At 38.1% G+C, this 24523-nt stretch overlaps 1 protein-coding gene across 1 annotated transcript; it reads left to right on the forward strand.

The window, feature by feature from the left end:
* Positions 1-3742: 3742 nt before the first annotated feature.
* podxl (podocalyxin-like) lies at positions 3743-23674 on the forward strand. The gene is made up of 8 exons (XM_061094289.1): positions 3743-4166; positions 14557-15102; positions 17729-17925; positions 18681-18704; positions 19281-19413; positions 19506-19549; positions 19699-19818; positions 20679-23674. The coding sequence occupies exons 1-8, from the start codon at positions 4091-4093 to the stop codon at positions 20874-20876; spliced, it is 1338 nt and encodes a 445-aa protein (XP_060950272.1). The 5' UTR covers positions 3743-4090; the 3' UTR covers positions 20877-23674.
* Positions 23675-24523: the final 849 nt, after the last annotated feature.

Consider the following 24523-nt stretch of genomic DNA (forward strand, 5'->3'; position numbering starts at 1 on the left):
AACAGCGTGGACTTCTTCTGATTACTCGTGAGGTAGGCTTCTCCAAGCTTGTCTTCCGTTGCGCCACCTACTGTTCTGGGGGTGAATTGTTTTCACGGACAACTATAAAAGAAAAAGTGTCCGTCCGTTCGTCCGTCCGTCCGTAACGGATTCGGAGTAGCATAATGGAGCCTTAAGCCTGAATTCTGGGAGCGCAGTGCTCTAGTGGTTTGATATGGTACTATCAGCTCTTTGAGGTATAAAAGTGTCATATTATTAAGAGCCTTGAAGGTGGGGAAGGAAAAAAACCCGGAAGCCAATGTAGTGAAGCTAATACAGAAGAAATGTGGTCTCTTTTCTTGGTTCTTGTCAGGACACGTGCTGCAGCATTTTGGACAAGCTGCAGAGTCTTTAACGACTCACTGCTGGAGCCTGATAATAAGGAATTACAATAATCCAGTCTGGATGTAACAAAGGCGTGCACTAGGTTTTCTGCATTTTTTTGAGAAAGGACATGTATGATTTTTGAGACGTAACACAAGTGAAAGAAGGCGGTCCTAGAAATTTGTTTTTATGTGAGAATTAAAAGACAAATCATGATTGAAGATCACTCCGAAGTTCCTGACTGTTTCATTGGAAGCAAGGGCAATGGCGTCTAGCGCAGCTATATCATGTCTGTGCATTGCTCCGGTCATTTTAACAGTCCTGACTGTGAGCGTCTCGTCTCGTGTTGTACAGAGAATAAAATATTGAACAGTCATTTTTCATGATGTTTTAAGTTACTTCACGTCCTGATCAGGTCCTGATAACTAAAGATGACTGTTTATGAGTTAAAGTGAGAGCAGGTCAGAGTGGAGGAGTACATAGAAACTCCAGCCTGGTACAAACCAACTGCAGCTTCTGCTCTGATCACTCTGCACCTGTCACCAGGGAAACTCTGTGTTTTCACTTTTTCCTCTGTTCTTCAACAATGTCACTCACATGAACAAGCTCTGATCTCACTGCGTGTGTCGCTCTGAGCAAGTGAGTGGGGGTAGGGGGGCGGTGCCCTGGGGCCTGTGTGTGTGTGCGCTGTCTGGGAGCACACACACACACGTTTTCTCTCGCTCCTGGTATTTCACACGATGGCCTGATACAATGATGATTTAAAAAATGAAGGTAAATGTCTATCATATGGAAAATGGTTTGTTCAGTTTATCGTTCACGAACAATATGAACGACACTGTACAGGAAGCCACTGCAGAGGGGCTGAAGAGCCGCATGCAGCTCCGGAGCCACGGATTGCCGACCCCTGACTTAGTCCATAGGATTCTTCTGTGAAATGTGTCTACAACGGGGAAAAAATGCCAGGACATTATCTTGTTTTTAACTGAACAGTTTTCTTAAAGTGTGGTGCCAAGGAACAGGAGCAGCTAAGGAGAGTAGAGAAAACCTGGTGATAAGACATGAAAAATGTCATGCCAAATTCATAGCTGACATATCACACTGATGTGTGGAGAGCAGGTGGACCCAAATGCAGAATGCATTTCCAATTAAAGGTGGACCCAAATGCAGAATGCAGGTCCAATTAAAAAAACTGAATTTATTGCAAACATAAAATAAGGGGCAGGCCCGGCAGGAAACAAACATGAAAACTCAAACTGTTCAGGAAAAACCAGGCAGGATAAGGAACTTACAGACTAAACAGGCATAAACTAAACAGACAGCAACTCTTGTATACGTTCAGGTATCACAACTTATAATGAAGAAACATGAAACCTGGAAAGGTTGCACTAGAAAGTGTATTAGTTTTCAACTCAGGAATCAGAACAACAACAAGGATGATGTAAGAACATAACAACAAAAGGGGAAGTGACAGTATCTCTGAAGGCACAAACTTAATTAATACACAACAGCAACTAAACAGGCTATAACTAAACAGACGACTCAAAAAAGATAGAACTGAGGACTTGACTTAAATACAAACTGAACTGATGACAAACTAACGAAAGGTGGCACAGAACAAACATGTGAATAAATCAAGAACAACAATCTAAACTGGAGGTAAACACAAAGGCAGGAAGTAAACAGAACAGATAGGTATGAGGGAGATCAGAACTACTTCAAAGTAAAACAGGAAACACAGAATGAATACAAAATCTCAACACAGAAACCCAGGTAAAAGTCAATAAACCAAAGAGTCCTTAAAAAGAACCAAAATAGACCTCCAGAGCTCGGGTCAGGGCAGAATCATGACAGTAGATGCAGAGACTGCTAATGAGATGCAAGACAAATATTTGCAATACTGAAGAGAGATGCCATCAAGCTGCAGGACATGCATAGCAAAAATGTAGGGGGAGAGCCATTGAGACACAGGGGAAATGGGTATTGCGATGATAAATACTATACTTACCTGTTAATCAGGGTTTAATAGATCTTTAAACTGCTGGTATAGCTGCAGAATCTGGACGTATATAAGAAGAGTAGGTAGAAGAGGAGATGGCCTGGGGCCTGAGGCTTGTATTTGTTATTATCTATGCGGGCAATGGTGATAGAGCACGCACTAGGATTACAGCCGGGCCACACTAGGTACGGAACGACTTTCTTTTCATTTCGGAGCTCATGCTAACAGATTATAGCGTCCACACTGCCATGGTTCAGCCACTAAAGTAGCGCTGCTCTTCCAGGGACACTTCCTGTACCCGTTTCCAAATAAAAGCACTCCATTAGGTGTATTAGGTGTTTATTGGGAAATATTTGCGGGAGCAGAAGATGCACAGTTTTAAGGGACTTCAACGAAATACAGTAGTCATACCACAAGACAAAATTTATATTAGAAGTTAACATAAATAACTTCAGGTGATGGGAACTAAGTTTTCTCTCTCTCTCTCTCTCTCTCTCTCTCTCTCTCTCTCTCTCTCTCTCTCTCTCTCTCACACACACACAAACACACACACACACACACGCAATTTGTTTGATTAAATTTAAGGGGACTTTTTGGCCTTCTGCATCAGTTTGAAATTTGATAAAGGTTATCTGCGTTCTTAAGCCCAAAACACAATTGGAGTTTTAAATCACACAATTACTGATGTTTACAATTAAGAAAATTAACTCTTGAACATACATCAGTATGATAAGAACTACACAAAATTATTTATTTCTATAACTTTGTAGTCTGAGATAAGTTCCTTCCACTAGCTAGAGGAGACGGTTTGTGACTAATCTTGCAGCCAGCCACCAGGGGGTAATAATTTGGCTTCACATTTGGGGGGATGTCACGTCATCCATCTATATATACCATCTTTGAAGAAAACAGACAGAAAATTCTTCTTGACAAATTGAATTAGCAATTGGGTTATTATTATGCACTCAGTCCATGTGTCGAGGCTTCACAGTCAAAGTGCAAGTCCAGATTTGGTCTTCCAAGTTAAGTAAATTCTTGTTTTTTGTCCAAGATACGGTCATAGTTATAAACTTTATTATTTTAATATAGTAAAGCCAGTATTTGAGTATAAATTTTGACATCCTGACTGTTTATCTAAACAGGACTTTCCAATGATAAAACAACATTACAGTGCTGATGTGACTTCAACCCCTGTTCTTGAGTGATGGACCATTTTAGAATAGAATCCAAAACAGGGCAACATATTGGCTAAAAGGTTTCTATTGTTATTGAAATTGTAGAGTACAGAGCTGTGGGATTGGACCATACTGGGTCTGCCCCTGTTTTTCTCATGATAAGAGCAGGGATCAGTGCTCCTGGTCTGCTACACTGGCAGCTAACAGCTGAACACACTGCACGAGAGAGAACTGCACAATTCAGCAGTAAGCCATTGAGGGAGAGAGAGGGGGTTGAGAGACAGTGAGGAACAACGGTGCAGCCAAGGAAACCAAAGAAACACTCCTCTACCGAATTCTAAAACCCTGGCCAGAGAAGAGAAGAGAAAGCAAAGCAGCAGAGACAAAGCATTCTTGGCTTTCAGTCTAAAAGAAGAGGAAGAAGAAATTAATGCGTTAGGCTAAATCATTTGCTTAATATACAAATTCAAGGAGAACAACGTGACAGGACGTTTTTTTTATTTTTTAAAAGCTCCTAATACAAAGTGAAGGGTTGTAGAGCAACGCTGAATGAATGCATCTGGGAGAAGAAGGGAGCAGAAACAGGACCAAAGCGACAATGAGGATCATGAGGTTGATGCTTTCACTCAGTGAGTCGATACAAATTTCATGAATAACTATATCTTATAGGGAGTCTGGTAGATTTATATATTTTTCCTGCTTGAGCTCAAAATCTTCTTTTAGATTTTAAATTATTTTCTTCTGTGTTCTTATTTTTAAAGAGAAAGAAAAGTCAGCTGCACTGGACTGCACTGCAACCATAAAAAGTGTGATGTAGCAACAAGTGCACATGAGAAAATAATACTTTTTAAAATTAAGATGTTACATTTTTTAGATCTCAGACTTGTGTTATACTTGAGTATATGTATTACAGTAGTATGTGAGATGTGTAGGTCTTATCCAGTGGGGGGATGAGTACTAAAAATATTCTTATGTTAAAGTACTTCCAAAACAACGTCAAAATTCTATTCTATATCCTACTAAATCCTATGTTAAAGTACAGGATATTATAAAAAAAGTAAGTGTCAGAGTGAGAAGTTGGGCAGAGACATTAAGTCTTTGCATGTAGCCTGGTGTAAATGTACGCAAACCTATTTAACCCATTTTCATGTAATTCAATGTTATTGGGAGCTTCATTTGATTTTTTTTTTTTTTTCATTATTTCTGTTTTCTCAAATTCCTGTTAAAAATGTGGAGGAAGAAGAAAAAAAGAAAACACAAAGTATGTAATAAAGTAAGAAGATGCTACTTGAGAAAGAGCACCTCATCTGGTGTAACCAGGGTCTCTGGCAGTCTAAGTTCTATAAATTACCTTATCTTTCCTTAACCTATGCGTAAAAGAATAGATTTATCCTCTGAACTAAAAGTTCCACTTGTTTTGTCAAGTCGCTCTTTGCAGTGTGAATTGTATAGAATATGTATGAAAGTAGTCACAGTCAAGCCAGTTGGACTTAATTTGCGCTGAAACATCTATTTGGTATCTTTTTATGCCATGATCAGAAGACTGACCATGTCAGAGTCCGTCCAATCTTGATGAAAAACTCTGTTTTCCCATTCTACTCAGCATGCCATGAGATGTTAATTTTCTTACTTCTCTCTGACTCACTATATTTTTCGATTCCCCCTCCTCTTGTCTGTGTGTGTCTCACTTACCGACTGTCAGAATGCTCATTAGAGAAAATTCACAATGCATGCAAATGGTCTGAAAGTGGTCAGTAAATCACAAAATGTATGCAATATCTGATCTGTAGAACATTGTTCTGAGATCTGATGTAAGAAAAGATAAACAAAAAAAAACAACATTAAAACTACTGAACTAATTCACATTTTGCGGCCTGGTCTGTAATTAACTGGGGAAAAGATACAATTTTAAACAAGAGTATAAAAACAACAGATTTTTCTGTCATTTATACAATAAACTGTTTTCCTAATCATCAAAATCTTGGGAATGAAATTACTGTGCGGCTCAAATGTCCAGCCTCCCTGGGATCAATTCGATGACCCCTGTAGGTCTGAGGCACCTTATCTCAGAACTATACTCAGTGGAGGTTGTTATTAAGGGCTAGGCAAATCTGGCATGTGGACGTAGATTTATTTTAGGGAGGAACCTCTGCTCTCTGTAAAGCCAAATGTTTTATCACTATCTGATGTCCAGATAAACAGCCTTCATCTCTTCTGTAAACTCTCACTCTATGTACCTCTACCCAGCATGGCATGCTTCATATCCAGGTTTCCATTATTCATGCCTGTGACTGGTACCATCATGGAACTTCCCTCTCCTCCTCTCTCTCATACAGTGACTTCTCACTCCTCTCCTCCCCTTTCCTCCTTATTTTAATTTTTTTCCATTTGCGTAATTTCTTTGAACTTTCCCCATGCCTCTGCCTTTAAGAGCTATTAAGAGACTTTCTATTTTCCCTTTGAGTATCAGTACATTTTGTGTGTGTTTGTGTGCATGTGGCGGTTTTATTGGTCAGGGCATATCCAAGTAAAAAACAACAAACAGAAAGATGCCAACTTATTTTGACACACACTGATGCCAAGCAAACAAGTGTTCAGATCAATGATGTTTGCTTTTAATCTTTTAAGTAAGTAGTATGTTTGAAAGTGAATGAATATATACAGACAGTCTTACTGCAGAGCAGGTCTTGCACAGTGTCGTTTTATAGCTATTTCTTTGAAAACATCTGCTACTGCTGCCAAAAGAGATAATATGAGATTGGTTGGAAAACAAATCAGAAAAATAATTGGGTTCATCACTACACATAGTAATTATCATCCAATTTTAATATTAAAATATAAAAAATTGTTTTTAAAAACAATAAATCATTAAATTAATTAAATTAAATTAATTAAACATCAATCACTTTTTACATAGTAGAGGTCAAGGCTGGTGGACGCTGTACCGACCTTTTCTACTGGGCGTTTTGCCAAAATCTTCAGTCTCAGCACTTTATCTTCTTGTCCTCCTCTATTTATTGTGAGCAGGACAGGATGCAATGCACAATAACTTGGAAACACCACACCCACGACCACAGCCTGTTTCCAGTGGGCTTTGAACAATTCTTGCCTAACTCCATTCTAGAGAACAATGGCCCTTACCCCCATGCTGTGTTTTTAGACCTTGACACAACTACATTACATCCACACACAGCCACTGGATAACAGCATACATGGTGACAGATGTTATAGGCCTATAACACTTACTGATGATTATACTGGTGTTTTATCACTAGTTTGAAGTGAATCATATCTTTGCTTTTTGCTTTACACAGACTATATCCAGTTTTTTAAGAGTCCTGAATTTGTTTTTCTGGTAGTTTTGTTAGGGTTAGTATAAAAAATGACCTTGACCGCACTTACTTGAGAGAAAGAATAGATGTCTATTATTTTAATATATAATACATTTGTATTCTGTATGACCTATCCACATTTTTTGTCACAGACATACTAGATAGACATTACTATGTCAGATCAACTATTGTTAAAGAATGCAAGAGCTTTAAAAATACAAAGTATGTGAGATAAATAGGTTTAAAACCCCAAAGCCAACAATAAGACATTTATGACAGTTCATGGACCAAATCTCCCGATTATAACTATTCCGAATGTCAAAAATACATGGTGTCATGGCAGTTAATGTGCTATGTTAGGTGGGCTGGACAGGAGAAATGATAAGGATTCCTATTCAAATATTCAAAGTAATTCACTTTTATTGGGAGCTTGATTTGATTGTTTTTTTTTTGTTTCATTATTTCTCTTTTCTCAAATTTCTGTAAAAAATGTGGAAGAAGAAGAAAAAGAAAACACAAAGTATGTAATAAAAGTAAGAAGATGCTACTTGAGAAAGGGCACTACATCTAGTGTAACCAGGGTCTCTGGCAGTCTAAGTCCTATAATTTCCTTATTTTCCCTTAACCTATGCGTAAAAGAATAAATTAATCCTCTGAACTAAAAGCTCCACTTGTTTTGTCAAGTCGCTCTTTTGCAGTGTGAATTGTATAAAATATGTATGAAAGTAGTCACAGTCAAGCCAGTGGGACTTTATTTGAGCTGAAACATCTATTTGGTCTCGTTGTATGTATGATACAGATCAGAAGACTGACCATGTCAGAGTCCGTCCAATCTTGATGAAAAACTCTGTTTTCCCATTCTACTCACCATGCCATGACATGTTAATTTTCTTACCTGTCTCTGACTCACTATAGTAGTGTTGGTCAGATAGCAATATTAAAGTCCACATCCAAGTAGAGTATATATACATGACAAATTTGTGTAAGAGAAAGAGGGAACAGCAAGGAAATAGTGAAGGGACTAGCAAATCATTTTTGCCATGGACACATTTTATCTCAGCCATTAGAATGCAGAACATTAAATAAATAATGAATATTGTTGTTAAATGAAGATGTGTAGTCACAAACAACAAGAGGTGTGCTGGATGTGTTTGCACAGCATTAGGCAAACAATAGTCATGACAATGGTCAGGATGGATGGTAAATGGTAAATGGATTTGTATTTATATAGCGCTTTTCTAGTCTGATGATGACCACTCAAAGCGCTTTACAGTACAGTTTCACATTCACCCATTCATACACACATTCATACAGTGCATCTATTCGCAGCACTTAGTTATTCTATGGGGGGCCATTCAGGGTTCAGCGTCTTGCCCAAGGACACTTCGGCATGCAGATGGTTCAGACTGGGGATCGAACCGCCGACCTTCAGGTTGGAGGACGACCACTCTACCCCTCAGCCACAGCCGCCCGCGGATAATCTGGCTAGTGTCTTTTTTCACCAATTTGCGACACTCATGGGCTGTTGACTGTGTGTGGGCTTCACAAAGTCACTTACAGGCGACATCACAAGCGCAGGTCAATGAAACAACAGACCAACAGCCGTAATATGTCCGACAAAAAAAAGGATGTATTTGCCTGGCCATGACAAGGAAGAGGCTTGAAAAGGTGAAGAGGCAAGAAGATAAAGGTATGTAAGCTTAAAGCTTAATTTTTAATGCATGTAACGTTGGTACTAAACCACAGGTGAGAATTAGCCTCATTAGCCTTAGTTCCCTCATATTTCAACTCATGATACAGTTGCTATCATGCTAGCAAACTGCGGCCCAGAGCTGGTGTCCAGAGCTGCCTGATGGCTAAATGCGATCCCAGCTCACATTGGCCGAGAGGCTTGGTCCTTAAGCACAACCCATAGGCAACTGGTATGCATGTATATACCCACACACTGGATAGGTTGGACAGTTCATCACAGGCCTACTTTGAGTACAGGATTATTTAAGTTAATGAAGCTATCATTACCTTCTTTGCCATTATCTATATTACATAGTGAAGCTGTGATGGTAACATCTGTTGTTATAAAGCATTTAACACAATAATACAAATGTAGGCAGGAATAGGCCCAGTTTGGTCTCTGCATTAAATAGAAGACTAACAATGAAGTCTTTTTATCCATTTTACAGGAGCACTATTAAAGAAAATGGTTTAAAAGTGTCACAGGTGCCAGTAAACACAGCCCAAAATGTTAGAAGGGGGGATTCAAAATAAGTTTGATAAAAAAAATTATGTCAGTTGATTTATTCATTTTACATATCAGGTCCGGCAACTTCCTCTACTCCTGGTGCAGACCATGGTAATGTCCACAAAAAGCTGGTAAGGCATGTGTTTTATATAATACTATGTAAAGTGCCTTGTGATGAAGTGGGTTGTTTTTTTGACGCAATACAAATAAAACTGAATAGAATTGAATAATGGACATATACCCATCATCCGCTTGATGCAATGTCAGTGTTTATGAATTAAATTTGCCATGCTGCTGCTGAAAATATATGTTATTAAGTCAATTTTTAAAAGCAGATTTATATTACTATTTTATATTGATTTTTCACAGCAGTTCCATCATCCTCAACGTCTATTTCAATCTCTGATGTCACAAAAGATGCTGATAATGCTGGTAAGTTTAGGTCTATATCAACAGTAAATCCACAATAAATTAACAATTATTATCGCCACAAAGATGTTTTTACTCCCTGTCCATTTGTTGGTTGTTTGTAGGACTACACTGAAACAACAGAATGGATTACCACAAAACTTTCTGGACGGCTGCAGTGTGGTTCAGGGAACATTGCGACATAGGGGATGTTTTTGAACAGGTTTACTGTTTTCCCAGTCCCCTCTGGCAGCTCTGGTAGATGATTTGGTTTACAGTGAGGATAAGCATTTGATACAATATTTCCAAAGCCTGATTTTTATGTCTTTGTACTGGTTGTGATGTGATTTCCCTTGTCTGTGTCCATATGGTAATAAAGTAGTGTACGTTTAAAAGAACAATGAGTGATTTTGCAGCCTTAGTTTATTTAGTTATTCCTAATGTATCTAAAATTAACTAAATTAAATTTGATTCTGTCAAACTGTCAAGTCACTTATATACAGACTAAATAACAGTGCCAAAAGCAGAGCCTTGGGGTACACCAACATGTTTACACCAGATTATTATTATTAATATTTGATTTTTTAAGTTCTATTTCCTAGTAGGTATATAATCACTATAAGAATGTGCTAACCTGAGTTTTGGTTCCAAGTGTTTGTAAAAAAAACTAGAATAAAAATGACAATTATCTGTGTATTAGTCATTAATAATACTCCTTACTTTATAGACCAGTTGACATCTTTTTAGATAGTGCCTCCTTATGAGTTTAAAGAAATACACTATCATTACAAATACACCCTGGTTAATAAAATAGGTATTAAATGCTTTTTGCCACTTTGTACAGAGCCTGAGAAGAGATATAGAGAAGGAAAAGATATATGATGGTTAACAAAAACCAAAAAAATTGGTGGATGTACGCAAATTGCAAATAACATGGACTGCGCGTGAGGAAAGAGAGTATGTGCTTGGTGATGAAGGAGCTGGATCCCAGAGCAGCATCATCACGGGAAGACGACATTTGTATCATTAATTGTATTATTATTTATCATTACTTCATATGGTTCTACTAATTTTGTGTATTTGAATTAATTAATTTGTTACCTTTTAATTCATTCCTGGATTCACAGACTTTACAAATGTGACGTCCCATCTCCAGGAAGTTCATCTTTTATTTTGAAATCACTCTAATGTGCTGTTAATGCATACATGGTGACACTGCACATATTGGAGCACACAACAGCGCATCTGCAACACTATTTCAGCCTCCTTTATATGTGTAAAGACAGCAAACATCTCATCAGCTTCTGGTTAGGGTTCAGCAGGGTTTTTTCAAAAGGTGAGGGGATTATGGTCTTTAAATACCACACAGGGAGATACCACACAGCCAAATTAAACATCAAAGTGCTGCAGAGCCCAAGCAAGCCCCATTATAATTATATTATTATCTATTTTTCAACAACTGAATGGTTCCCACTGGTGTTTGTTATGTTTTCTTGTGAAGAAACTTCATGGGCAATCTTTCCCCTTTACATTTTTCTGCAGCAGAACAGTTCCAGAATTCACATTGCTGGCATCGACCTGCAGCTTGAAGGGCTAGTCGATGTCGTGAACCTCCAACACTTGAACACAAGAAGGCTTTCACACTCTGTAAAGCTTTCTGATAATGTTCAGACTAAATGTAACGACTTTGGCTTTTAACAGTCGGTCAATGGTGTGACTACAGTTGAAAAGTTCTTACAAAAGCTACGGTAGTAGCCTATCATCCCTTGTAACGCATCAGCTCATTCATGGAGGTGGAGAAAACAGCCCCAATTTTTGCCTGCACTAGAAAGACTTGGCCTTGGCCAACAACCTTACCAAGGTAGGTCACAGTGGCCTTAGCAAATTCACATTTAGCAAGATTTATTGTCAAATGTGCCCAGACCAACCTGTCAAAGATACATTTCAATACACAGAACAACCACTAAGACCAGAAACAACACGATTCATCAATCTTTGAAATGTTGCTAGAGAAACTCTTGAGCCAAATAGCACCACTGTGTATGAAAACAGGCCTGTGAGTATAATGAAGGCTGAGATCCAGTTAGATGAACAAGGCTCAGCAATTTTGTTTCCCATATATTGAACCTCTGCCTCCAACTGTTTCCTCTTTGCCTCTAACATGCTGGCTCAGCATCTCCAACGTCTATGTCATGCTCTTTATAATGTTGTGCGGGATTTGGAACCAGTAATGGATAGCTGTTGATTAGTTTGATTACTTCTTTAGCAGCATCTAAATGTTTAGTCTATACAATTTTGTCTCAGAATTTTTTAACCGGCCCTGCAACAATCCATCGCAAACAATCTCCACGTCTGCCCTTTCCACTGCCACAGAATCAAAACAGGTAGAGGCTAAAACAGTGACGGCAACTTTAAACATAGTTTGGTAGATTTCTACATCCAGGGGTTTCAGTCAAATATTTTAAATCAGAGAGTTGATGCACCACAGAACAAAGACCACTGAACTTTGCTGGGAAAGGAGAATTGACAAAGGGCAGTAGTTGAAGACACACAATCATCTGGACTCAACTGACAAACCTTAGTCTGCTGGTTGTATCTGGAATTCATCTTTTCATGTGACTTTTGAAGTATATTCTTTGCCAATTCACCTGCCCCCTACAGACTTAATCGGAAACTCCAAGAGATTTTGAGGCGGTTACTTTGGCAAACAACCCTCCTACGCAACTTATCCAATCGACAGCGAAGCATTTTAGCACTTTTTGTAGTGATTTTTGTGATCTTGTCTTCTGTCAATGTGTTTGAACTCTGTTTCGGATGGATGCCTTTTTTTTTCTACCAAAGGGTTAAAATAAAGTAACCTAACCTAACCTAAAGTAATTCTATGACCTCTTTCAAAGAGTCGGTGTGCAGTGCCAGGTGGCGTGAATATAACTATTGTGACTATTGTGTGTGCGAAGTAAATAGTTTTCCAGTGTAATCCAATTTTGTTTTTTGTTAGTTCATGAAATAGATGTTTTTGCAAATTTGTCTCCATAAGTCAGCATCAGGAATGATGGATAAATCGGATTCCCATTTCCTTGATGGTATGGGTAGTGTTTTATCTGATTGTGATATTATTCCGGGGGATTGTGATGAGCTGTAGAGTTGAGGGTGGAAGATCTAAGTCAATGGATTTGATGATAATTTTTTTATTTGAATGGATGATTTAAGTTGTAGATATTCTTAGAAATGTTTATTCCCAATTTCGTACCTCTGGACCAAGTGGGAGAATGAGACCACGTGTTATTGTGAAAAGTACATATATGTTGGAGATGTGTAATTCCTTTTTCAATCTATGTGTGGACGTGAAGTGTTTTCTTTTGTTTATTACATAATCAAGGTTATTCCAGATGGGGGTATTTTATTTCCACCAGGCTGTCAGAGTTTACTTTTGTTGCTACTTTGAAACATGGATGTTTTTTGATTGTCTGATTAAAGGGTGGGTCTGAAATCAGGATTTGTTTGCAAAATGTTTGTTCTATATCTAACCACAATCAGCAGATGGCTTTAGTGGGTCCATTTGAGTATATATTGAAGTTGGCTGACTAGACCGTAGTGGTAGAATTGTAATGCCTGCAGGCCTCCTTGGTTTTGGTGATTTTTCTAGGGTGGTCCATTTTCTTCTTGGTGTCTTGTTTTTCCAGTACAATTTTGAGATGATTGAGTCAAGAGATGAGAACCAGGTGAGGGTGGGATGAGTTGGAATAATTGAAAATGTATTGTAGTTCATTTTAGGTAGTATTATCATTTTAACAGAGGGTATTCTGCCCATAATAGATAGACGTGGTAAGTGGTCATTTATTGTTATCAGTAATGGAGTGAAGTGGAACCCGACCAGCTCTGGAGGAAATAATGATGCATAACCATGTGATGTGGCTTGTGCACAACAGGATACGGGATGTGCGGGCTGCCACATCCCAACTGTTGCTGTGTAGTCCTAGTCCCCCTGTGCGTTGCGACATTTTTGCGATCTTGGTCAATAAGTGATGACAGTGACTGAAGGTGTAGAGAGTTTTGATCCAATTAATGAATGATTCCCTGAAGACAAACCACTTTAATGTGGCAAACAGGACGGTCCAATACTTTTTCTGCATCCAGTGAGACAATGATGGTTCCTGTTCGTTCTTGTGATGAGTATTGCATTTTATTGAATAGCCTGCATGTGTTGCTGGGAGGGTGTCTTTAAAGCCTGTTTGATCTGGATTCTGTGGGCTAGTGATGATTGCTACTGATGATTTCTATGCCTATGTTGATGATAAATGGTGGAACCTGGTGGGAGGGATGGATCTTTGTCTGAATGCTGAAGTGTCTTATCCTGACAAAAATACTGAACCCCAAATTCTGAATTGTGTGTGAATGGGTTAATAAAAAAAAACTGTACTCAACTTTGAATGGTTCTCAACACTAGAAAAGCGCTTTAAAAAATACAGACGATTTGCAATTTCACTCTTCAAGAGTTGTTTAAAATCTTTTCCCTATTGTTCATCCTCCTCTTGTGTGACGTGGGACCCCCACCGACCTGAGCTATCTCTGACATATCTGTTTTTTAAGCATTTGGCACCAATCACTGTTCAAGCTGATATCAGTACTAGTGCTTTTAGCTCACCTACACATTCCTCACCGCACAGCCTGCAGAAAACACACAGCAGCAGCTGTTATAGAGCATGTGAAGCGGACAAGCGGTTAGAGAACCAGGTATTTCCCTCAGGAAGGTTGGAGACCAATAACAGAGCTATTTAAGGGGTAGTACTGGACTTGAAATTAGACACAAACACCAACCCATGTGAATTATGTAACTGATGGATATGCTAAGAGACAACTGTAATGTTAGACAATTGTTGAATTTGTTTTAAGCTTAATGCACTGTTCCCAATAAAAATTGTTTCATATATAAAGTGATGTGAATATGATGCTGTCCTTGACAGAGATGGGTTTGATTTCATCCGACCCATTCAGCAATGTGCTATGGGTAATCTTTTGTGTTTTTTCCTCTCTCCTTAGGCTTCCTATTCCACAGTGCTTTTGCAGTGATCCCTTCAGCGAGTTCTCCCTCTATCACTGCTGGGTCATCGTCAACTAGTGGGGGAGGCACATCATCCAATCTTAACCAGACACAGGCAACAGATGCAGTCACCACGGCAAACATTACTGCTGACAAGGCGACTGCAGAGCCTCAAGTTTTTGCCCAAACACAATCCCAATCTTCCATCATAAACAACCCATCATCATCTCACATTAGCATCTCTAGTGCCCCTCCCACTGTTGCCCATGCTGCTGCTACCTTAAGCCCACCAAAGGCTACAATACCAGTTACAACAGCTATAACATTTTCAACAGTTGCAACAGCTGACAGTGGCGGCACATCAGTGGGATTCCATACTACTGTCAAAGTACAGACACCTGAAGCCTCTGTAGCTAGTACAAAATCCACGACTGAGCCGTCGGTCATGCTGACAACAAGTCCATACCATGCGGAAACATCAAAAATCCCAACATATCCTACAACAGAACAAACTCATGCAGCCATTACCGAGACGAGTGAAGGAGGTAAGTTTTCCTGTAAATGACACATATTCCAGATAATAGCATTCTTACTGACTTGATGATGTCTTGAGGGTTTATGTAAAACTTTGAGAGGCTGTAAATCCATCTGACTGTCCTTGAACTTTTTCAATCATTCATCTGATAAACCTCCAACTTGTCAGGTTTGATTCTGAAGTTAGGGAAGGAAGTGTAGATGTATACCCTCACCATAACTATCTTGTTATTTTAAACTACACTTGATTGATGTCCCTTATAAACTATGCTGAAAACAGTGACACTATTTCATAATTTTTGGATGTTGCATAAACAGAGACTTCCTGCAGGTAACTTTCAAATCATACTTTGTACTTTATCAATGGTTCTTCTGACAATCTTGCGTATAATTAAAAACTCTTGGCCTCCACCTGAATGCACCCAAAGCCAGGTAGAAAAACAATTCCGATGGTCAGTTAGGCCAGATAATGAAAAGATATTCTGGGTATGTTTTATTTGCTTCTTAGTACAGAATCTTACATCTCTTCACCCTGAAAGGGTCTTAGGTTGCTTTGGTCATCTGTTAAGGATACCTGCCCTGCTGTAAATCAGATATCTCATCCAATGAGTTACATGCATATAACTGAATCCGAGCACATAATGTCAGAACGTTAGACGAGTTTATAGAGTATAACGGCTGTCTGACAGTCTGCCTCACGGGAGGGGAGGAAGCACAAGCACATGCACAGGCTTACAGGGCAGCCTTCATTTCCCCATCTGCATGCTGAGGTGTTCTTTGGCAAGATACTGAACCTCTAAAATGGCCCCTCATAGATGTTGAATGCACTAATTGCAAGTCACTTTGGATAAACTCATCAGCTAATTGAAATGTAATGTTACTAATGTCTTTCACTGCTTAGAGCCTCTGTATCATGTTTGACAATGTGGTCCATGCTTCATCAATGATCTGTACCTTAAATGAAAATAGTGCTTTAAAATTCTCTGCAAATTCTGCTCAAGGCTTAATACATTATACTCCATTTGATCTATCTCATTTCAAGTTTTATAGTCTCTGCCAATCTGTCTTAGATGCTATTGCTTCAATTAAACCAGTAAACAACTCTCTTGGATAGACTTAAGATGGCTTAAGATGTCTTCAAAACACAGTTCAAAACAGTAGAAAGAATAACAGCAGTATGCCTCTTTGGCTTGTGAAGACTCCAGGCATGTGTAATGAGAGCATAGGTATGGTGTGCACAAGCAGGCAGGTCAGCTAGTGCAAGTCATTTGCAGCGAAAAATTTCATATGATTCAAATCAAAGAAAATAGTTGGTCGTGAAATAGGATTTCAACAAATACGATGAAAACTTTCCGACCCTACCTTTAATTTTCATCAAATTTCTCTTCCTGAACTCATCACTACTGTGCACTTGCTCATATGCACTCTAAACTAAACTAAACTATAAACTCTCTTCTTGGGGTGTTACAAATATTATACCTACTTCACTTCTAAAAGAGGTTACAGGTGCCATTGGCCCAAGGTTGTTTGTCATAAAAAAACAACTCCCTTACCTCATACTACGTTCCAAATTATTTTAAGCCAGCCATCTGATCAGCCAGCCTTTATTGCAAAAGTCTAACCTTGATCAATCCCTTTCACATAATTGTCTCCCTATTTATAAGTGGGGCTAAATCAATTCCTCTCTGTATTAAACTATTACAATATTTTTTACCAGTTCCAGTTCGGGTTCTGCAAGTACTGCACAGTACTGACACCACTCTCATTATGATTACAAATAATTTACTGATGAGTTCACTGGTGATTGCTTTATTTTAATGCTCATCTTCAGTTTAGCTTTTGACATTGTAAATGATAACATCCTCTCAACAGATTAAATCACTGTGTTAATATATCCAAACCTGCCTTTAAATGGTTTGAGTCATATCTCGCTGATTAAGAACTTTTTGTTTCTACTTGTTCACATATTTCATTGTCAGCTCTACTGATGTGTGGGGCACCCAGGGATCTATTCTTGGCCCAATTTAGATTTACTATTATAAGCTTCAATTAGGAAACATCAGTCTATTTAGTGGAGCCAGATATCACTGCTTGGCAGAAGATATGCAGTTAGGAATTTAATAAAGTGTGTCACGGATATTGAGAAATGGATTTGTTTTAACTTTCTGCAGCTAAACTAAGTTAAATATTATAATTTTGGCCCTGACCTTCTAGCAGGCAAAATACAACAATTAGTGGGTCCATTCGCAAGCAATATTTAATCTATAGCCAGATACCTTGGTATCACATCTGATTCATAACTTAATTTGGAAGAACATGTCACTATAAAACATATTACTTCTAAGATATATAGCCAAAATCATATCAGCTCTTTCTTTTTGGACCTAGAAAAGCTTGCAATAAACAGATCCAGTCAATTCAAAGTGTCTCGGCTTCACCCAGTGCAGTTTCGGACTCATTTTGATAAAGGTGGATTTTGTTATCAGTCCATTGAATTTGACCCAGAACTCCTCTGTTTTGTTAGTTGTGTATTGTGGTGTAATATAGCCAGCTATTGCCTATAGTGTTAGGCTCAGAAGTGGCTACATCATTATCTGTGGATATTTGTTATAGTTGCTGTGTTATTTCTGTTCTAAGACACAAAGACAACAACTGTGCCAGTTACAACAAACTGGCAGACAAAATCAAGGACCACAGAGACTGGGAAAACAGGGACCACCAGAACCCCCCCCACTCTGACAACAGGATCTGCTGTACTTGAGAACCTAAGTGGAACAACATTCCTGCAAACCTCTAATGCCGCCACCACAGATCCTCTGCCAAAGATATTTCTGGTAAGACATGAAATGAGGTATAACCAGCAGGTCTGCTTTCCTTTCCTTTACTTAAAGTCATTACTTTTGGTGATTTGTATATCCACATTGATCATTTTTTTAATCACAGTCTTTGAATGGAGTCCCGTCCAACTCATAACCATGCTCACACACATTATAAACCTCTCATTGGATAGAAAACAGGAGTCTTCAAAACACTGTGGAAAAGAGCAGAAATAATGTGGAAGAAGACAAAATTGCAAGTCCAGTATTTGTATATGAAAGACCTCTTAACTCTGGCTCCAGCAGTGTATGCCTCTTTGGCTTGTAAAGACTCCAGTCATGTGTAGTGAGAGCATAGGTACGGTGTGCACAAGCAGGCAGGTCGGCTAGTGCAAGATATTTGCATCAGCGAATAATTTCATATGATCCAAATCAAAGAAAATAGTTGGTCGTGAAATAGGATTTCAACAAATACGATGAAAAAATGTTTTCAACATACCTCTCTTACTTTCCTTCTTTGGCTGCCAGTAAAATTTAGCTCATGACATATTTTTTATAGGAAAGCCATTTAATGGCAGTTTTTTTACATTGTAGTTTGTAATATTTCCTTATTTTCGTTGTCTTCAAATGTACTTTGTAACCTTGTTCAGATAAATGCTTTAGAAATAAAGATGTTATTATTAATATTATGATCAATATTATTCACATTAACATATTGCAGAAATGACTCATGGATGCTTTGGACTGACACTTGGTTTCTGACGTTTTTACAGTATTCTCTAAACAGCAAACCTGAGGTAAGGGTTTTCTTCTGTTTGACTTTAAGTGTGTTTCAAACTGTTTATATTTACATGAACACTACACGTGATAATAAAAACAATTCAAGCACAGACACTTATCAAGCCACTGCCAATGTCCTGCTCATGGAGGCAGCCTTCAATTTCATTTTCACTGATAGTTTTTAATAAAATATTCTTCATTTTAAAGACGGGGAATAACTGTGCAATAGATAATTTATTAATAATTGATTTAATAATATTTTACCATCATATGCTTTTATGGTGCTATGGCTTTTAGATCAGTTTCCACTGACTTGTGTTCATCTTGTATTAATGAGTTAGTTAATGTTAGTGCTAGTTAGTTGTGTGAGTCCTGGTGTCACATACTGTGTGTGTATCTATATCTGACTTCTTTGCACCATACTGCTGCTACATCACAGCACTGGAAGATATGACCTCAGCTATCACCCCTACCCTTGGCCACATTTAATGTATTGTGTTATTGATTGTTTATGGCAAAGTAAGATAAGTGATGTGGTGTTGGATTTATTATGTACATAGATTTGACCAGATATGTCATTATTTTATCCTCAGAAAGAGAAAAATAAGGATCTGGTGGAGATGTGCAAGCGGCTGATGGCAAATTTGCAAGATGGGAACTGCACCCTGATATGGAGGCATAAAAATGGCAAAGTACTGATTGACTGCATGGAAATAAATGGCAAAGGTAAAGACCCCTCGTCCCTTCATTAAATCATATTTGCTAGTTATAATTTATTTTAGAAAATGCATACAAATAACTTCAAATTTCCCTTACAGTGAAAACCAGCAGCATAACCCAGTATTATGAGGAATTCTCCAAGGTAAGTGCAATCATAGAGATGTTTTGTTCAGTGCACGTAAACAGCCTAATGGTTAGTGCTTCAAATGCCTGTGTACTTTAAAGGCAGGACACTTATGGATACTTCAGAGTGAAAATAAATCATTCTCTTTTTGTATTTTTTACTTACAGAAACCACCAGATAATAAAACCCTGATAGCCATACTGGCCTCATGTGGAGCTCTGCTCATCATGATCTTTATCCTTGCCATCTGTGCCTCTCACCACCGCAGGTCATACAATGAGAACCAGGTTAGTACTCGGTCACACTTGTAGACATGCATCGGACTTGCTCGAAAGTCAAAGTCAAAACATTTCTTTTTAAGATCCCTCCACATATAACAGAGCTAGAGAGACAATCCTGAAGTCTGTGTTGATTAGAAAATTATTCCCCATCATATGATATCACAGAGGTCTGACAATGATATTATTAGGTCAAAAAATGACATATAGAATAGTAATGCATCGCCTTATTTAGATTAGGTTTCAATCAATCAATCAATCAAATTTTATTTGTATAGCCCATATTCACAAATCACAATTTGTCCCATAGAGCTCTAACAAGGTGTGACATCCTCCTTGTTAAGTGTCTTGTTTAGTGCAAGAAAAGATACGTCTTGCAACACACAACTGAACTGCGGTGGCAGTTGTTTTGTCCATTAAAGGGACCAAATCATTATTATTACACTTGTTTATGGTTTTTAAATGTAAATGCGCGTCTCACTTCTCTACAGACTCCTCAAATATTTACTTTAAAGGCATTGAACTATTTTGTTAGGATCCCTCACCATGAGAAAAACGGAATCTCTCATGTCACACAAGCAAACAAAAACTAAATCTAATGGCTAACTGATAACCTTACTTTTTAGTTTAGAATAACGTCCCATATCTCACTACATGGGCTACATCATGTTAATCTTCTACCAATCTTAATTCACTTTTTACAAATTCACACTTAAAACTGTAGTTTTGTTATTTAACTGTAAAAGCCATACCATAGTGCCAATTCACCGAAAGAGATCTAAAGCTACTTTTTAAAATTAAATTAGAAACTACTTTGTCTGAGACACAGATTAAATATGAAACAGACTTTTTCCTTTGAATCTTTGCAGCAACACCTTACAGAGGAGCTGCACACTGTGGAGAACGGTTACCATGACAACCCCACGCTGGAAGTGATGGAGGTGCAGCCAGAGATGCAGGAGAAGAAGGTGGCGTTAAATGGAGAGTTCAACAATGACAGCTGGATTGTCCCCATTGACAACCTGCTGAAGGAGGACATACTTGACGAGGAGGACACCCACCTGTAAGGTGCAGGGACAAAGGAAGAGAAGATGAGATAAGCGAGGATAACAGGACCTGGTCAGTTCCAGTCCAGACAAACAAAAGCATTCACACTTCTCACTCTATGCCAGCCCGACCAGCTAGTCTGACACTCCTGACCCTGGGATCCTATTGCTCGATAGGACATGTAATTAGACAATTAACATCTACGAGTACTAAGCCACCAAATTAAGGGTGTTGACCTGCTCTGTTTGATCTATTAACGGGAAATAAGGGTAAAAATCCAAACACTGATGATGAAGAAACAATAATATCAGATATGTTGAACATGAAAAAGTAATAGGCATATTTTAAATCCAATCTATTGTGTGGGCACAAAAGTGCTCATACAATGGTTTTAATATAAGTTCTACTTCACTGAGAGCACAATTCAAAGATGTTTGTATAATTTATTACACATACTCATTCATTCAAAAAATGCTGAAAGAGTCTCAAAATTCTCTTACAAAAACAGTTGTGTGGATGTTTTTGCATTAGATTTGCATGCAGACAGGCCCAAACTACATGCTCCATAGGTTCAGAAAGCAGATCAGACCAGTAACAACTGCATCAGCTGTTGCCTCAACAGTTCCAGAGTAACCAATTAACCATCGCAGGACACTTTAAAGCATCCAGGTGATTTCCACTACTGAATGTGGGCCATGAGGAAAACTGAGCACTAACATAATTCATTAATTGCAGAGCTGAAAGGACAATGCTTAAAGCAGATGCAATTGGAGGAATAAGAAATACTTTTATCAAAAATACCATAGGATGGTAGGGTGTATGAAAAGCCAGAGAGGACATATTCCAAATATATTTTGTCTTGATATGTGTCATTCATTGACGTAAAATCCATGTGAATACACAAAGGGCCTCAGCAAAACACATTCGTTTGTTTGTTTTAAAGTTGTGCGTATGAGTGGAGAACATGTTCCATCGATCAATTTTCTTGTATTTTGAGTTGTCTTACAAGTATGAATAGAATTTCAACACCTGTTGTAACCTGAGTCAACTTTTAAATTTGTGAGCTTTTTTTCAATTTTACTTCAGCTCTTTTTACTCAAGAATTCTTTATTTCATTCATTTGGAGCAATACATATGACAACAATATATAAATTACCCCTCACAGTTATGTAGACAATAGTTTGGTAACTTAACAACTTGAATAATAATATATTTGAAGATTTATTAATACTCCTGCTAAATTTTTCAACTTGTTGGCCTTTAGATAATTCCCTAAAATTATTTATTCTTATGCTTTAGGTTTGTGCTTTAACTCTCTGCCTCATGACACAGAGTCTACCGACAGAGAGGACTGGAGCGCTCATATGAGCAGCATCATGAGCTGTGGTAGAGCACAAAGTTTATGTTGTGAAGCCAAAATGGATGTGACTTGACACAGCTGGTGGCTGCTATGCACATCAAATTATTTTAGCCTGCTTTATATAGTATAACATTACAATCAAAGGTGTACTGATCCAGTACCAGCAGAAAAACATGCCAGTGTAACAACATCTATTACGGCACATATCATTTCATCAAAATCAGTGACGGGGACCTCCCCAAGTTGCCGTCATCGAATGCCTTGCTGTGGAAAGACATTATTTTCCTATCAAAACATTTCATCTTTATTTCAGAGACAGTGCGATACACAGGTGACGCAGTATTAACAGCACTGATCCACTGCCGATGCTTCTAAAGATTCTAGCCTTTCCTCTTTGGATATCTGAAATCAGGAGCATTTATTTTGTTGATTTGTTATCCTAGAGCACTCGATAAATTAACATAGCTAGCGTTCATAATGTCACATTACACACTTTTCTGAGGTTAGGAGCTATGAATCTAACTTGCCATTTTCATTCAAACTCCAGACAGTACTTACAATGTTCTTGCATGAGGCCCATTGATTACATGCTCACATTTTCTTAGATTTTCTTAGTCACCTATTAGACCACACATATCTTTGGATTTAGGACTCATAGTGGCAAAAAAAAACAATTATCAAACAAATTATGAAACAAATAATTAATTGACAGCTATTGATCATGAAAATAACTATTCGTTGCAGTTCAGCTCCATGTAACAAGTGTTTTTTACAGTATGTCACTGCTTCGCGCTCATCAAGGTGATTTTCCCAATAGTCTGCAAAGCAGGACACAAACTGAGAGCCACCACTCAAGTGATAAACCAGTTAATTTCAGAAAGAACTTCCATCTACTAGGTAAGTTTCTTGGGAGAGTATGTCCAGATTATAAACTTTTGAAGGTATCGGATGACACTTTTTCCTAGAAAATATTACAAAACTGCCACCTTCTCAGTCCAATAACTATTATTAAAAAGAATGTTAATTGGACCGATGCAGATCAATACTGGTATTGGTAAGTACAGACACTGTACCAATAACTGTGCATATCTTTAGCAAAGGCTGTAAATAGTATGCAAAGGGTGTCGTTTTCACTGTTGCTGATGCTTAAAATGCACTTACCTTTAAATCACCTAAGTAAGTTAATCTATATTTAGTTCCACTTCAAACTATATAAAAGTTATTACAACACCTTGGCTACTCCAGTCCAACCATTTTTGTGTTTGCATGTCTATATTTTCATTTAAATCATAGTGATGAATTTTCACAAAAGTACCTTTACTTGTATTATATGTATTTATAATTTGTTTTCTGCTGTAAGAAAATGACAGGGGTCTGACACACTGGAGGCGGTAAACTGTCAACTATCTTAGCGGTCATGTTCAAATTTGCAAATAAAGGAAGTGTTTTTCCACTATGGTTATGCAGTTTTCTTGTACTTTTAGAAATATGTATAGCTATGGCAATTAGATGGCAGAAACATCACTAGGTAGTTAGTTAAGAAAAGCTCAACAAAATACAATCTTTCTACACATTACATACAATGCAATACTACAAGGATTTCTACACATTCACTGAATCCACACAGAAGTGCTCACTGATCTTAGAGTGCCAGCCTTAAAGCTCCAAGTCCCACCCAGGGGTCACGAAGAGGGAAAAATTTAAAATAACAATCCATACAGCAAAGTTCCTTGTGTGTGGGAGTTTTACCCTAAAATGGCTAACAGTATTTGGCGAAGTGTCCTTTACAAAAGCGCTTACATCTTTACATCTACATCTCTGGCACAAAACAGAAGAAAAGGATTAGCAAGCATGATGAGCCCTGAACCTCCAAATACCATAGAATATACTTCACCCGAACTTTTCATTTCAAGGTAGAAAATCTAACTTTGTGGGTTAAGTGTCTCTTTTTTTTTTTAAATAATCACAAATTTGTTTTCAGTAAGGGCAGAAAATACAAAGACAAACAAATAACACACATGCCATCTTTCTTTTCCAAAACAAACATTTACACAAAACAACCAAGCAATCGGAACAATATCAAGCAACATCTCTATTGTGGTAATGTAGTAAAGGTTTTATTTACCTTCACTGATGTATTCATGGAATTAAAGGCTTTAAGTAGCAGGTCGGTATTGTCTGTCCCATCTGATGCAGCGCTTTCTGGAATTAATTTTTTTTTAAACTCCACTAACAACACAGAGGCACAGATGGTACAGCAGAGCATCCATCACACACTGGTCACACACACTGGTCACACAATGGTTC

Source organism: Limanda limanda, chromosome 1 (genome assembly GCF_963576545.1).
Source record: "Limanda limanda chromosome 1, fLimLim1.1, whole genome shotgun sequence".
NCBI lineage: Eukaryota > Metazoa > Chordata > Actinopteri > Pleuronectiformes > Pleuronectidae > Limanda > Limanda limanda.

Coding starts and splice junctions, on each gene's coding strand:
- podxl (XM_061094289.1), top strand. CDS start 4,091: ATGCATCTGGGAGAAGAAGGGAGCAGAAACAGGACCAAAGCGACAATG. Junction 15,103..17,728: donor TACCGAGACGAGTGAAGGAG/GTAAGTTTTCCT, acceptor TTCTGTTCTAAG/ACACAAAGACAACAACTGTG. Junction 18,705..19,280: donor CTCTAAACAGCAAACCTGAG/GTAAGGGTTTTC, acceptor TTTTATCCTCAG/AAAGAGAAAAATAAGGATCT.